The sequence below is a fragment of the Phytophthora cinnamomi genome (genome assembly GCF_018691715.1).
Source record: "Phytophthora cinnamomi strain GKB4 chromosome Unknown Contig0, whole genome shotgun sequence".
Classification (NCBI taxonomy): Eukaryota; Oomycota; class Peronosporomycetes; order Peronosporales; family Peronosporaceae; genus Phytophthora; species Phytophthora cinnamomi.
In genome coordinates, this window is record NW_027150933.1 from 2,391,228 (window position 1) to 2,406,760 (window position 15,533).

A 15,533-nucleotide genomic window follows, 5' to 3' on the forward strand; every position below is an offset into this window, starting at 1 on the left:
AACGAGTGTTTGTCGATGGCGGAGTTCGCCATCAACAACTCGGTGCATGCCTCGACAGGGCATACACCGTTCTACGTGAATGCCATGCGGCATCCACGTTTACCGAGTTTACTAGGAGTGGTGGCTCCAACTTTAAGTGGGGGAGGATCTACGCCTGCAACACAGCAACCGCAGAAGGCCGCTGACACCTGCACAGTGTCAGCCGCGGCAAGGAACAAGACAACCAGGTCTGCGCCCCGCGCAGACCTTGGCAGGAAAAACGAAGGGTCGGCGCAGGGCGCCGACACCCAGAACAAGGAGAACGAGTCTGTGCAGGGCACAGACTACGCAAGGAACAAGGAACACGGGTCTGCGCAGGGCGCAGACACCGCGAAGAACCACGCAGAGGCCGGGCCTCTTGCGGAGAGCGAGCTGAACTCGTTCAGCTCGGATGTGATTGACTTCATCCATCGCAGACAAGCCGTAATTCGGTAGTCCAAGACGCGATTGCAACTTCTGTGGATAGTCAGAAGCTGAATGCCGATAATGTTGGCAGGCGCAACACAAATCAATTCAAAGTGAGTTCATTGGTTTTGCTAGATACTCAAAACCTGCCTAAACATGCAGTTTCAGATTTCGGAGCAAGCAAGCTTGCTCCGCGCTTCATCGGGCCGTTCACTGTGTTGGCACGGCACGGCAACGCATACACGCTAGACATACCGTCTAGCATGCGGCTCCATCCGACATTTTATGTCGGGCGGTTAAAGCCATACCTCCAGCACGAGTCAAGTGGCTCGTCGGACCCGAAGAGACAGACTCGGCCGGGGAAACCCTCCTCTCCAGCGCGTAGTCGTAGTTAATACAGTCGGGCCTACAGCCCGACCGGCACGTTCAAGGCGGTCTGGGAGACCGCCACAGCCGGGACACGAAGGTACAGAGTGGCAACCGCCGCGCTCTGTAGGTACTCCACGACCGTCACCTTGTCGTGGAGCATCACGAGATGAAGGTCAACACGGCGTTGACCATCGGAGCGTGTTTCCACCACCTCCGCCACCGCTGCGAGACTCACGCGGGGAAATTCGCTGGATCGTCCAGCGAATTGTTGATCATAGGAAAACAATCCGAGGTCCGGATTGTTTTCGCATTCGCTGGAGAGGTTTCCCTCCCCAACACGACACGTGGGAACCACGGGACGTCCTGATGGAAGACGTTCCGGACATGGTGAAGGAATACGAAACCCAACACGCACTACCAGCAAGAAGGTAGTGCGAGCGCTGTAGTAATCTACAACGCCTGACGACTCGTGTGCTAGATAATTAGCACGGAGACCATTGAACCTTCCAGGTATACACATAGTATACCTGTTGAGGTCGCGGTTGCTAACACGCACCGCCGCCGGGACGAACAGTGCGCACAGCGCACGGACACCAGCCTCCACCGCAACAGCGTGGAGTTGCTAATACTTGCCTCGCTTCGAGAAGGCCTCGAAGTGCTTTGGCGCTTGCTTACCCGATCACAGTAAGCAACATGAATTCGTATAGAGATGTCGACGCACAGACGCGGTCGACATCGAAGAATCGTACACAGACACTGCGTTGTCTGTTCCTGTGGTAGCGGCGCACCTTGCCCTGCCGTGTATGGTACTCAGCAACAGAGAGCTTACCCTCTGTTGCAATGGCAGTCTTCAGCTTGGTCGTGCTTATTACCGATGACCACGGAAACCCCCAGCACAAACAATTGACAAGCAGTCAATATTAATTGACGCGTCGAAACCGACCCGTCTAAGCCTAACGGGGGGGGGGTGGTGTAACAGGGTTACACACACACACGTGACAACAGTCAAGATTCCATTCGTGGTTTGATACACAATCTGTAATAGGGTTACACACACACAAGAGACAGCAGTCACTTATGCATGACAACGGTCACAAGTGACAACAGTCACTTATGGTTTAACAGATAAATATCTGTTAAAGGTTTTAGATACTTCCTCACCTTGGTGTAAGGCACACCAATGGATACATTGAAGTGAGTCACCACAATGAGTGGTTTACACATACCCAAAGATCCTATTGGTAGAAAGCAGCATATTTCTACCAATTAGAGACGTGCATATTGGCGGGGAAGCCGCTGTCAACCCCTTTCATATATGATGAACAATTTGAGCAGATTTAGGAGGAAGATTAATTTACAAACAATACAGTTCTCATTTTACCTAATCTTAGTCACTTGGAGTCTTGTCTGATTTAAATTATATTTGTGTATTCAAATATAATTAACCTAAGTAATTACTAAGTACTTACGCTCCTCATACACGTAGCGCAACGTGTAAGCTAAATTAGTGAGCCAAAGTAGGCCCACCACACAATGCACACTGGGTTCTCGTTATCCAGCGAGAACCGTAGGTGTTCTTCAACTTGCGGTTGCATCGTGCCCAGGATACGCAGTCGCTCTTCAGTTCGCATTAATTGCTTCATGAACGGAGGAAATCTTCGGCACACAATGGTGTCTTGTACGAGCCCTTTGATCACTTCCCATTCTTCTTCTGTTCCTTCTCGGAGATTGGAACTTCTGGTTTCCTTTTCACATGCCTTACGCAGTCTTGCTATCTTCTCAGAGTCGTACGTTCCTTCGTCGAACAATTAGACTTCGAAAGGCTGCTCCATAGTTGCATTGCTCTGCCCACGCACCTTGGCTGCCCAATTCTTGAACATCGGGGCGTTTTTTAGGCGCAGTTGCCCTTGCAGTCGATCCGTAGCATAGCCGAGTGAGTCTCGCATGATGTACACTCGTTTGCAGATACTAATCACGCGTGCCTCCCATACGCCGTACGTTAGGTCCTCAGTTACTAAATCATATTCAAACAGGTCAAATAGCTTGAGGGTCTCGTTGTGGGTGAGGTCCGGCAGCTTCTGTGCTGCTTTGGACTGAATCGGCTCCTTGATCTCCAGCCCGTGATGCACTTTCTTGAACAGTTCTTGAAGAATACTCAACCATCCCTCACGCCGTGGGTGGCGTTGTTCCACTGACGTTATCTCCTCTCGCAGGGCTACCGCCATTTCGAGTGCTGTTGATGTCTACTCTTGCTTCTCTTGCTCATGTTTTTTTTACTTCTCTCTGTCCCTATCTTGGAAATGAAGTCCTTGGATGCTGGTGCCCTCCTCCTGCTGTTGTTTTCGGACCCGTTGGCTCTCGACGTTCCTCGAACGGCTCGGTCCCGTTCCTGCCGTGAGACCGTTCTCCCTGAATGGCCTTGTTGGTCGCTTCCTCTGGGGCAGTCCCAGTGGCGTCTCCCATCAACAAGGATGCATTGCGATCTTCGGTCGGGGATTCCCCTGGCTTTACTTCCGCCCCGGGAGTCTCGTGCACTGACCCAACTCGCTGTTTCTCGGGCTCTTGCTCAGGATCCGGCGTATCCTCTTCCTCAGACTCGTGGCGAAGCTCCTTTGGGGGTTCTCGCGGGGACTCCTGCTTCTCTTCCCCTCGTGAGTGGGGAGGAGGTTTGCCTCCTGGCTCGGGCGGGATGGATGCCATTTTCCTCTCCCCCATGAGCGTCTTGGTGTTGGCTTGGTTTCCTGTTGTTCCCCATCTGTGCGCTGGATTCCTTCCGATGCCTCTAACCAGTGCGCTGGGGCTAGTGGGGGTCTTGACGCCAAGTCGAAATGAAAAGCAGACGAAACATAGCACGTCCTGTCACAATTTGTTTATTTCTCGTAGCCTACGCGGCGTAATAGCCATCACAGGTAAACCCTAACAAACCCGTGCTTCGCCCGAAACAGCTATGTGTTTCAATTTGGGGACCGCACAACACAACAATAGATAGGTTCTGCTGTAGTATAGTACTTCTCTCATCTTTCTTTAATAACAGGAAATATGTAGTTTAATTGTTTCTTCCACGGCACAACTGCCCCAAACGGATATAATACAGTAGTCGGAACAACTTCCTCGGTTTGATAATGATCACCACAAAATCGTATTTTTGGCCTAACTCCATCAAAAACAGAGCTTTTCGCGATCTGATTGGATATCAATGACGACGCCTTCCGCGGCTATTAGACGATAGTTTTTTTTTTCGCGTATTTTAACGTAGTTACACCAGGACGGACATCCTTAGATCTCAACCATCACCACTCATTATTAAGGTTTCCGCAACGCCGTACAGGAGCCTCCAGAAGCAAGGCAAGATCGATCATGGCCAACCTGACGGATGAAGAGCGACGGGAGCTTGTTTACAAGCTCTAGAGCGCAGCCTAGACGGAATTCTGCCGCGTGGTCTCCTGTCCGAGGTGGCGAGGGAGAGAGGACGTGATCGCTCCACAACCGCAACTATGTGGTGTTCTTTCTGCAAGGAGAGGGCAGCTTGATCAACTACAGACGCATGCAAGAGCAAAATCAGAAGCGGAAGAAAGCGCGTCGATCGTGATGAAATTCGGTCAAAGATTGAGGCTGTCCCCATCGACGAACGGCAGGTGATTAGGGACGCTGCCCGAGCTGCTAGTGTCTATACGTACATGGTGTTTTCCCTCCTGCGTTGAGGGCTGCTGGAGCGGCGCTCCACGCGCATAAATTCATCCCTCACGGACGAGAACAAGCTGCCCCGGCTCGAATTCGCGCTGTCACCCGTGGACGAGTCTACGTTCGAGTTCGAGCCGATGCTCGATGTCGTCCACGTGGACGAGAAGTGATTCTACGCCGACAAGGGAAAGCACAGCTACATCCTCCTCGCTGACGAGACACTGCTTCCGCGTAGCCGGCAAAGCAAACGCTTCATCCCGAGGACCATGTTCCTCGCTGTTGCCACCCGCCCAAGGTTAGAAAACGAAAAACTCCCAAATGCTATAATCGTGTAATGTAATAACACCATATTTTTATTTTTCCGATGGGACCCATCAGCGCTTTATTAATCCATCGGGAGACTGCAAGTATTAATCCCTTTCGAAAATGATAACATGCGATCGGCCTGGGTTTTGGATTGCACAAACCTCAGTACCTGTCTTACAGACTTGTGGTGATCATTACACCTTTCACTCTTTTAGTTGTGCGATTTAAATAGTCATGCTTCGTACTTTTTGGTGGGTTGGGGTGACGCCCTCCCGGAGCGCTGACGGGCTTGATGCTCGCCGGTCGCTTTAAGGCAGTGCTTTCGAGCATTTGCCGGTCTCTAACAAGTCTATCCCTCACATCTACTCCCACAACACCCTCCCCGAGATCTCTCTCCCCCCGCCTCCTTCGCTTAGGTACGTTCAATGTGAACTCCATTGGTTCAGAGCGCAAGGAGCTCGACACGCTTCCTGCAGACTTCGCGGCGTACCGCGTCGACATTGCTGCCCTCCAAGAGACGAAGATATGCACCGAAGCCTCGCAGTCCATCGGTAACTACTCTCTGATCACCCTGAAATGTACTAACCCCCACTACGGCATCGGCTTTGTGGTGGCGCCTCACCAGCGCCGCTACGTCACCAGCGCGTGGGCCGTCTCCGACCGCATCGGTGTCCTCCAGCTACGGCTCCGAAGCGGACGCATGAACATCATCAACGCATACGCGGCCGCAGCATCGAGGAAGCCGACCGCTTCTACGCTGACCTCGCTACGACACACAACAAGCTCCCCCGGCGCGACCTCACCTTTCTCGGCGACTTCAACGCCAAACTGGGCCAACCTCGCGACGGCGAGCACTTCGTAGGCAACTGGGCCCGCGGATATCGCAACCGCAATGGACACTTACTCGCTGCTTTCTGTGAATTACATGGACTAACTGCAACTAACACTTTCTTCCGCAAGCGTGCCAAGAATCTTACAACGTGGACGCAACGACGCGTCGGACACTGCATCTACAATCAAATCGACTACGTGCTCAGTCCGGCGTTCTTCCTCAAGCTCTGCACGAATGCCCACGCATGGGGCGGTACCCTCACTAACTCCGACCACAAGCTAGTGACTGCTGACTTCAATCTTCGCGACATCCCCCGACGCCGCTTCCAGACTCACGTCGCCCGTGACGATGAAACACGCCTCGCACGCAGCCGACTCTACTACGATGAAGACGCCCGCACCGATTACCAACGCCGCCTCGCCGCTGCACTCCAAGACGACGCCGAGACTCTGAGCACCGCTTCCCCCCAAGACCGCTGGTACTGCATTCTCCGCCACGCCTACACGTCCGCCGAAGATTCCGTCGGCTACCAGCCTGCTATCAGCAAAGGCCGCTTCGCCGACCCGCAGTTAAATACACTCTCCTACCTCCAGCAGCGGCTACGCCTAGAAATCTACAACGACACCAGTGCCGACGTTTGTCAGCTGCGCAAGACCCGGAACGAAATCCTCCATGTCATCAGAACCCGCTGCCTCGAACTAGCGAACCAAGCCCTCGACCACCAAGCAGGAGCGATCGAGTCACTCAGCACATCGAGTCGCGTCTACGAAGCTACACGGGCACTTTTTCGCTAGCCGAGCCCCCGCCAACACATCCAAGACAAACAAGGTAAACTAGTTCTTTCTACTAACCGAGCTAACCACCTAGTGCGAGCGCACTTTCACTTTCTCTTTGATGACCCATCCCGAGAAGTAATCCACCCCGACTCGGAGCGCCGACCGCTGCAGCTACCGATTGACCCAGCCGAGCTCGAACGCGCCTTCCGTCGGCTCAAGAACGGCCGCCCCTCCGGCCCAGATGCCGTATCAGCAGAACTACTCAAGTATGGCGCTGATGCGCTCACCCAACCGCTCGTTGAGCTCATCAATTAAGGATTCGCCACAGGTCAACGTATCCGGCTTGGTGCCGGCCAACGGATTGGCCTGCCCAAGCCGAACAAGCCTCCCGGCGAGTGCTCCAGCCTCCGCCCAATCGAAAAACACTATCGGTCGTGGTACTTCGCCGGATTGCCGGCAACGTTGCAGGGTATCTCTAGAAACATCAGAGCGGCTTCCGCCCCACTCGCAGCACCGCCGATGCCGTCTGGGCCCACCGCTGGATCGCTGCACGTGTCCAACGCTATCGCGAGGTATATCATATCCTCGGCATTGACCTGTCGCGCGCCTTCGACACCATCGACCGGGCCAAGCTCATGGACGTGCTCCGCAGTTTCCTCGACGACGACGAAGTGCGCCTAATCCAGCTCCTGCTCCCGGACACAACGCTGTCGCTCCGATCTGGATCGACCACGCTGAACCCGTTCACAAGCAACCTCGGCACGCCCCAGGGCGACTCACTTTCTCCTGTTCTGTTCATTGTCTACCTAGAAGCTGTTCTACGCGATCTCGCCGACTCCCTCGACGTTGGCCGTGCATTCCTCGACGATATGATCGTCTACGCAGACAACGCCGACTTCGTGTGCCGCACCGTCGAAGCCACCGCCTTCATCCAAGACCAAGCCCCAGCGATCTTGGCTCGCTGGTCGCTGGCCATGAACTCGTCGAAGACCGAGCTGACGGCGGTTGCTCGCGCATCAACCAGTACTCCTACTCGTCACGTCCGCGCCCAAGAGGAAGCATGGCGCGACACCAAGAAACTCGGTTCGCTTCTGGGTGATGCCGAAGACGTCTCGCGCCGTAAACAGCTCGCCCGTGCCGCCCTCAACCGAATGTGGACATTATGGCTGCGAACCTCGTCGACTTCCGAGCGCACCAGAGTTCGCCTGTACAACAGCTACGTTTTGCCGATTTTGCTATACAACTGCGGTACGTGGGCGCTTACGAAGGGGGACGTGCTCGGCCTTGAGAGCTTTCATCGCCGACAACTTCGCCAAGTAGTCGGCGTCCGCTACCCTCAGCGGATCTCCAACGCAGCGCTCTACAAGCGCTGTAACGCTCGACTGCTGCGCTACCGCATCACCAAGGCACGATGGGCACTCTTTGGACAGGTTCTTCGCGGCTCGGATCGCAACCCAGAGTTCATGCAAATGGCTCGCTGCTTCGACAGCTCTACTGAAGGTGGCTGGCGAGGACGCCCCGCACCACGCTACCAACGATCTTGGATCAAGACCTTCGCAATACCAAGCAAGGACGCCGGCTCCGCACCAAAACTGACCTTCTCACGCTTCGTACCCAAGCACAAAACACGACCGAGTGGAAGAAATTCGTGGGAGCCATAATCGCATGGATGCCATGTGAGGACGACTTGACGTATGCGGATACTACCCTATGCCGGAGACTAGCTACTTTACACCTAGGCTCCCAGTAAGACAGATTGACGCGAAGACGTAATACAACAACAACAAATGCTTCGTACTTAAACGGCATTTGGTAGTACCGTAAAATTCGGATTGAGTGAGATACACGGATTGAGTGCGAAGCTCGTAAAAACAACACTGGTTAGTAATTAAAAGTGCAAGGTCGTACAGAATGTTAGGGATGACACCCCTTCCGAAGATGTTGTTAAGCTTTCTATTCCGCAGCATGCACGGCTGGAGCGTCCTCACCCGAGGCATCCGCAACACGGAATCTACATTCCCCATCGCGAGGATAATTCCTGCCCTTAAACCCTCTTGTAATCATTTCAGCTGAATTCCGATCCCACACTTCACAAATAAAGCGCGATAACAGCGCTCGTTTCTCGTCAGGTGTGGTAGGAAAGGGTTGGACTCGTGGTATTTACAAAGTAGAGCGGTATACACGGGCGGCACACGATCGTTAAGCCTGCCTGCGCTTGGAGGGCATTTAGCTTCGTCCTGTTCATGTTTTTAGGCCACCTAGGTATTGCCGCTCAGATGGAAGCCCGGAGGCAGCTCAGGAGGGATGTCAACTCGCCAAGTGTGAGAGTCGAAAGCCGTGCTACACCAATAGTATTTTTTACGGCGTGAAACATATTTTGGGATTTGCATTTTACAATAGAAGATGAACGTTTTGCCACTGTCTCACTCAACCCGAATATCACAGTAGGTGCACCACCATTAGTCGTGTATCAAAATTAGTCATGCACACTACTTCAAACGTCGTTGTAGCCATTCACTGCTTCCATCGCAAAAACGCTGTGTTCACCGGTTTAGTTGCCTCATTTCCGGAAAAGAAAATGATCGGTGAGATCAAAAGAAGCCTGCAGTAGGTCGTCCCCTTACGTGACCGCGTTCGATGCACGGAGTGGATGGAGATCGACAACGCTCTTCGTGGTAGAAACGGGCTAATGGGGCGTACGGTTGATATTTTTCCAGCGCTCTTTCGGTCTGCAGACCGGGTTGTCAACATAAACAAAGCAAGGGACTGGTGGAACAAACGCAAGGACACCGCAGCTCTTCTCGCGGACCCCAAGCAGCAAAAGTATGCAACTGGAAGTCAACGGAACCGGTACCAGTTTGCGGTTAAAGCCCTCAGTGGGCGAGAACAAAAACTAGGTGAGCACTGACAGTGGCTCTACCCGAGACTTCTAGCTGAGTTATAACGCCTACGTCGTGCTGGTTGCAAGATGTCTACGTCTCTCGTTATCGATATTGGAAAGATATTAATCGAGGACAGTCATCATCTCGTTTACAACCCTCGGTTCAGTCTTAACTGCAAGCTCTGTACAAGCATGGTGGAGAATCGCAGAGTACAAGACTTTCTAGAGTGCTATAATATCGTTTACAGGTGTCACAAAGGCAAGAAGCAAGTAAGCGAAGCAAAGCAGATACAGATAGATCGTTCAATTGCTGTTCATCTCGGCAAATTGAAACGACAGTTTGAGGAGGGAACGCTCAACCCTGAGCATCAATACAACATGGATGAAAGTCATTTCGTCATTGATCTCGACGACGGCAAGACACTTGACTTCGTCTGGTCGGAGTCAGTAAAATATCGGAGTATCGTATCTGGTGAGTCACTGCGGTTGCGGATTTTCCAAGTAATATTAAAGCTAACACGTGTGCATGAATAGGCCGTGAGGGAATCACGATGTGTGTGCTAGTGAAAGGTGGGTCGGATGCTCGACTCCTTTGTCCAATACTCATCTTCAAGAATACAATTTCTAGATATCCAATTAAGGGACTGCAAGACAATGCGAAAGGAGTTTGCTGCAGATCGTTTCCCAGTGTGTTTATCAATGGACATATCATGAAGGCGTGGCTTGAAGAGCCTCGATGTTGGGGATCTGGTGGTCCTTTTGCTGCTGCAAGAACTTTGTGGATGGACAATGCGATTGGACATTGTGGGGAAGATGTAAAATTAGTTGCGCGCGGTTTGCGAACGTTTGTGAACTTGTTTCCGCCAAATGCAACCGACAAAGTCCAACCAGCCGTCTGATTTCCGATTCAGATACTTAAAGAGCACTGACGTCAACTGTCTGAGCGTCGTAACATGGAAGCAATACACAATGGAGACTGGAAGAATGGAGCTTCTTCGTCTGATAAGTCGTCTAACCCTAGCAAAGCATTCTCTTAGAGCTAGCGGCGGGATGCATAGACTTGTGAACAAAGCTGTAGATGAAAAAGGTCTAAATTGGGCCAAGAAATCGATGATACAGTGTGGGTTGGACATTCCTGCTGATGGCGTCTGGAAGGTTGAAAAGATAAGTCAAGGACTGCGAAAAATCGTCGCTGTGTATCCTGACGATTTTTCCGATGGTACAACCAAGGTTCTTCCATAGTTAATCTCTGATTAATATATTTCGGTTTTTGTGCACAATTTACTTAACAACAGGACTTACAAGGCGGTTCAGATCCCCCGAAGGGGGTCGTCTGTGTCATCACTGCGGACGGACTCAAACCCGCGATACACCGCGTAGAACGACGTCGCTAGACAACTCCACCAATGCCATCGTTTGTCCGAGACGTTAAAAAAATGGGGTGAAAAAGTCGAGTCAGAACAAACCGATATTAGTCATACACCGACTATGATCATGCACCTTATTTAACCGTGGGGCACACTTGCCATCAGCGCTTTATACCCCAATTAGTCGTTGCACGACTAAATAGAGTGAACGGTGTATCGAACAGAGGAAGTAAAACAGAACAGCATTGCAATACGAAATGGGAAATTCGCCTTCACGTTTTACCAGTCACACTCCGAGAGAGCACTGCTTGAAATTGACACTCTAATAGTAGATAAAACTGGACATGCGTATGGGTCTGCAGTAGGAACTATGCCAATAATACCGACGTGTTAGCTCGCGCGGACCGTACGATGAACCAAAATTGTCTGGATTATTGGTCAGATAATTATATTTTACACCCAAATTGTTGCACTTTCGAAACCTGAGTCGCTCGTTTTGATCGAGAAATATTGGCAATCCGTGAATGTTGAGAACTTGCCCTCAAGTCACCTATGTTGTAAAGTTTCGTGCTACCAAAAAGCAGTCAAGGTCTAGTTCAATCCACTCATGTTAACTTGACTATGTCATGCATTCTCTTATTTTTCGTTTTATTTTCCGCGGATAATGCTGTTTGCGCCCAGGGTACAATCTAGATCTCCTCTAGGAAATGTTGCAACCCTCTCAGCGATCATCATGTGCACAAAACCTTTAAGCTCTGCTGTGTCCAAAGCTGCACGATCAACTTCCCGTGTATTGTTAGGTAGAGATCAAGTGGGTGGCTGAACAAGCAAAGCAAATCAAGGCGTACACTTCATTGGAGCAACCAATCTGTGTCTTTTCAACACAAACAATACGAACCATGCCCTCGACTACTCAGTGAATCATCAAAATGAACGTGTCAGCCAAACATATATTGTTGTGTTACTTTCATTTAATGAAGTCAGAGCGGAGCGAGACGGGGTCTGGGGGAACAAGACCAGACATCGGAAAAATACATGTAATAATTTTATTGTACTGAGAGGGTGGGTCAACTGTCTCTGGACTCTGTAGCACCCGCGGCCACGACAGGATCACCCGTCACCTCCATCCTAAAAAAACAAACAATAATTTCTTTACAACACATATGCGATTGTAAAGGGTATTTGACTTAGCAAACTCGTTCAGCTGCTGGGGACGTCTCTTAGCTCTGAAATAAATCCCAGAGAACATGAGCACGGCAGGTGAAGCATACCCAGGGAAGTGTCGAATTACTCTGCCTAAATGTCGCCGTGGGCGCACGTAGTGTCACCTGCATCCTCGTCCTCGCAATCCTTGTCAGTGTTGACCGCCGAGTGTTTTTCCCCGTTAGTATTTACAGAATAGTAGTAGACGATCTCTCTGTAGCTCGCGTGAGATATCTACGGCAATAATCTCGTAGATACCAAGTCACTCAATAGCAATTTGAGTAGATGAAAACTCCTTCTTGCGACCCGCAAAAATCGCACATGACGTTGCCTTGTCAGTATCGCTTTGTAGTACATGGTTCAGGCTTGTTTCGAATGAGGACACTCCTCCTTTGCAAAGTTAGATATGATATATGGACCGTACGAAGCCATACCACTCACGACAAGCATGCCATTTTACTTCATCGTCGTCGGAGGACATTGACTCGATGCGGAGGAGACATCTCAGCTGCTGTTGATGAATTCGACATAGAAACGACTAAGGTGGGTGGGAATTTGGTTGTTGGGGAGTATACGATGTTTTCAACACCTCCGAGTCCCAGAAGTCGCAAGCTGTGACCTGCTGCCACTGGTTCCTGGGCCGTGTATACAGGTGCCGGCGCGTACCAACGAGATGTGCCTTCATCAATAAGTAGCTTAGCAGCGCCGGTGAGGGTGATGAGAGCAGTGCTGGACCGCACGACGCTGGTCGGCGGCGCCTGGCAGCAAGTCTAAATATAAGCGATAGTGAGGAGAAACTCTAGAGAAATTCCAGACGGCGCAACGGTAGCTACACCAGCAAGACAACAACCATGCTCAGGTCGTGAATGTAGTGGTAGCGTGCTGAACGAAACGCCACCCACACGGCGAATGACTACTGGCGAGACAATGAGTGATTCAATGCAATTAATGGCAGCCTCGCTGGAATTCATTGCAACATCGCTGTTGGAACGCAGCAACAGAGGTCGTGCGGTGGCACACGATGAAGAGGCTATAGCAATCTTCAAGGACATGTCTACAGACAGAGTCTTAGTAGCTACCCGTTTTAGATTTATCCGACTACACGCAACAGAGCCTGACGCGGCTGCAATGTTTTATGGAAAGGATGACGAGATTCGCAACTACATGGTGGAGCAGCTCTCATTGGCCGCGTGTGAAGACAGTTGAGGACTCTCGCGGTCTGCACACCCTCCACAACGGTAGTGCGGTAGCGTCGGCCGATAACTTGGTCGCTCAAGACAGTTCAGGTCACTCACGATATGGATCTCCACTGTGCTGGCAAGGCCACTGGCGATGGTATCTCTCATTGCGTTTTAAAACACTTGCTTTCTTCATGCAGAGTCGTATGTGATTTCCCACGGTGGCCTACTTTGGCTCACTACTTAAGCTTACACGTTGCGCTACGTGTATGATGAAGCGGTAGGTTAGTTTTAATTAGAATAAAATATACTCGAATCCTCAAGTATAGTTTAAACTAAATAAAGACAAGTAGCTTAATTAGGGTAAAATGAGAACTGTATTGTTTGTAAATTGATCTTCCTCCTAAATCTGCTAAAACTGTTTATCACCTATGAAAGGGTTGACAGTGGCTTCCCCGCCAATATACACGTCTCTAATTGGTAGAAAGATGCTGCTTTCTAACAATAGGATCTTTGGGTATGTGTGGACCACTCCCTGTGGTGGTCCACTTCAATGTATCCATTGGTGTGTCTTACACCAAGGTGAGGAAGTATCCAAAACTTTTAACAGATAACCTATCTGTTAAATTCACAAGTGGCTTGTAGCCACTTGTGCGTGTAACCCCGTTACACCATCCCCCCCTTAAGGTTAGACGCGCGGGGTCCCCGCACGTCAATCTTTGGGATTGACCATTCGTCCATTCTCAGCGTTTGGAGAAGAAATCCGCGCTCATTCAACGATGAGCGCGCCTCAGAAGAAGTCCACAAAGTCGGTGGGGAGTCATCTCTCCATCGATGACTACTTCGAGCGCCAGTCTGCGAAGTATGGCGATGTCGTCGACTTCGACGACGATGAAGACATGGAGGACGAGAAGTACTTGTCCTCAATGCGGAAAGACTCTGTGTCGAGCGAGTCGCTTGACCCCCACGCTAAGAACGTTCGCCCACGTGAAGGGGACGAATCGGACGCTTCGAGCTCGAAGCGTTCGCGAACTGAGAGTGATACCCCACTCGCTTCCGCTGGGGGCTCTCATTTCTCCGCGCAGTGCAGCTGCAGCGCGTGTTTCTAAAGCTCAAGGCTTTCTACGCGCAGCGCGCGATCCGTGAATGCCGTCCGCATCCGAGATCACGGACCGGTATGGGAACTCTGTACCTCCGAATGAGGTGCCGCTGTACGTGTGCAGCACCATCAAGGATGACGCCGTAGCCGCCAAGCTGCACTTTAATGGGGAGACGCATCAAAGCCGCGATTACTACATCGGACTCTTCCATGAGCCCCATTGGTTTCAAAGCAAGAAGACATCTTCTCGCAGCAAAGTGCCCGAGTGGCAGGCACTTTGTCAAAGTTGGAACGCCTTTGTTGATAACTTCAACAAGAGGCCGAGTGCTTACCGTGATCGGATTAAGCAAGCGCGTGATCGCTTCGAGACGTTCTCGAAGCGTGGAATGTTGGAGCAGCTCCACGTTGCTGTGGAGGAGGCTAACGTGTCGTGCGCTGTACCCGAGGGCTTTCAGTGCGCGAAGTGTTTCCAGGCGCGGTCCGCTTGAGCGACCGCGACCTGAACGGGTACACGTCATTCCGTGTGCCCGAAAGTCTCAAAGAGTTCCGTGCTAAGTTCTTAGCACGTGAGGGTTCGGGCGCTGGCGATGATCGTAGCGCTCGTACTACTTCTGCCGCGCCAACGCGTTCGGATCTTCGTACATCTTCGTACGCCCTCACGATTTCCCGAACGTCCTCCAGCAAGACGTTCCGCGGCTCCCATGTATCTCGATGGGGAGGAAATCCTCTCCAACGAATACGAAAACGAGCCCCTTGAGGGTTCGTTTTCGGGATACTATGGTCAACAATCCGCTCAACAATCCAGCGGGTTGAGCCGTGGGCGTCACGGATCGGCGGTGGCGGGGGTGGGAACACGCCCCGGGTATGATCAGCCCCGGGCTGATCAGTATGGGCCTCTCCACGACCGGGTGACCGCCGTGGAGCGTCTGCAGGGCGCTGAGTTCGCCGCCCTGAAACAGGGGCTGCAGAACCAGAAGGCCCAGGTCGCGACGGTCTCGCAGACTGCCTCAAATATCCAGGTCGAATTGGGAACCCGGATGAAGGAGTTACTCCAGCCCGTCCGCGCGCTGGAGGAGAGGCTGCTCGTCGCCGAGGCCAAGGTTTCCGCTTCTGCCTCGGCTCCTGCCGAGGCTTCGGGTCAGCCGAGCTAGATGGCTCGTGCTGCAGGTATGGCTTCAGCCGCCCGACGTAAAAGGTCGGATGGAGGCGCATGCTAGACATACTGTCTAGCATGTGAACGTTGCCGTGCCGTGCCAACACAGTGAACGGCCCGATGAAGCGCGGAGCAAGCTTGCTTGCTCCGAAATCCAAAACTGCATGTTTAGGCAGGTTTTGCGTAGCTAACAAAACCAATGAACCCACTTTGAATTCATTTGTGTTGCCTGTGCCCGCATTGT

The 15,533-nt window shown here is 51.7% G+C and overlaps 2 protein-coding genes across 2 annotated transcripts; one reads left to right on the top strand and one right to left on the bottom strand.

Moving 5' to 3' along the window:
* Window positions 1–2,621: 2,621 nt before the first annotated feature.
* Window positions 2,622–3,038, bottom strand: IUM83_02019 (uncharacterized protein; the record flags this gene model as incomplete). The annotated part of the gene is made up of 1 exon (XM_067925915.1): window positions 2,622–3,038. The coding sequence occupies one exon, from the start codon at window positions 3,036–3,038 to the stop codon at window positions 2,622–2,624; it is 417 nt and encodes a 138-aa protein (XP_067800818.1).
* A 3,966-nt stretch (window positions 3,039–7,004) lies between these two features.
* On the top strand, window positions 7,005–8,069 carry IUM83_02020 (putative EndonucleaseReverse transcriptase; the record flags this gene model as incomplete). Its single annotated transcript, XM_067925916.1, has 1 exon — window positions 7,005–8,069. One exon carries the CDS (start codon window positions 7,005–7,007, stop codon window positions 8,067–8,069), a length of 1,065 nt encoding a protein of 354 aa, XP_067800921.1.
* Between the last annotated feature and the right edge of the window lie 7,464 nt (window positions 8,070–15,533).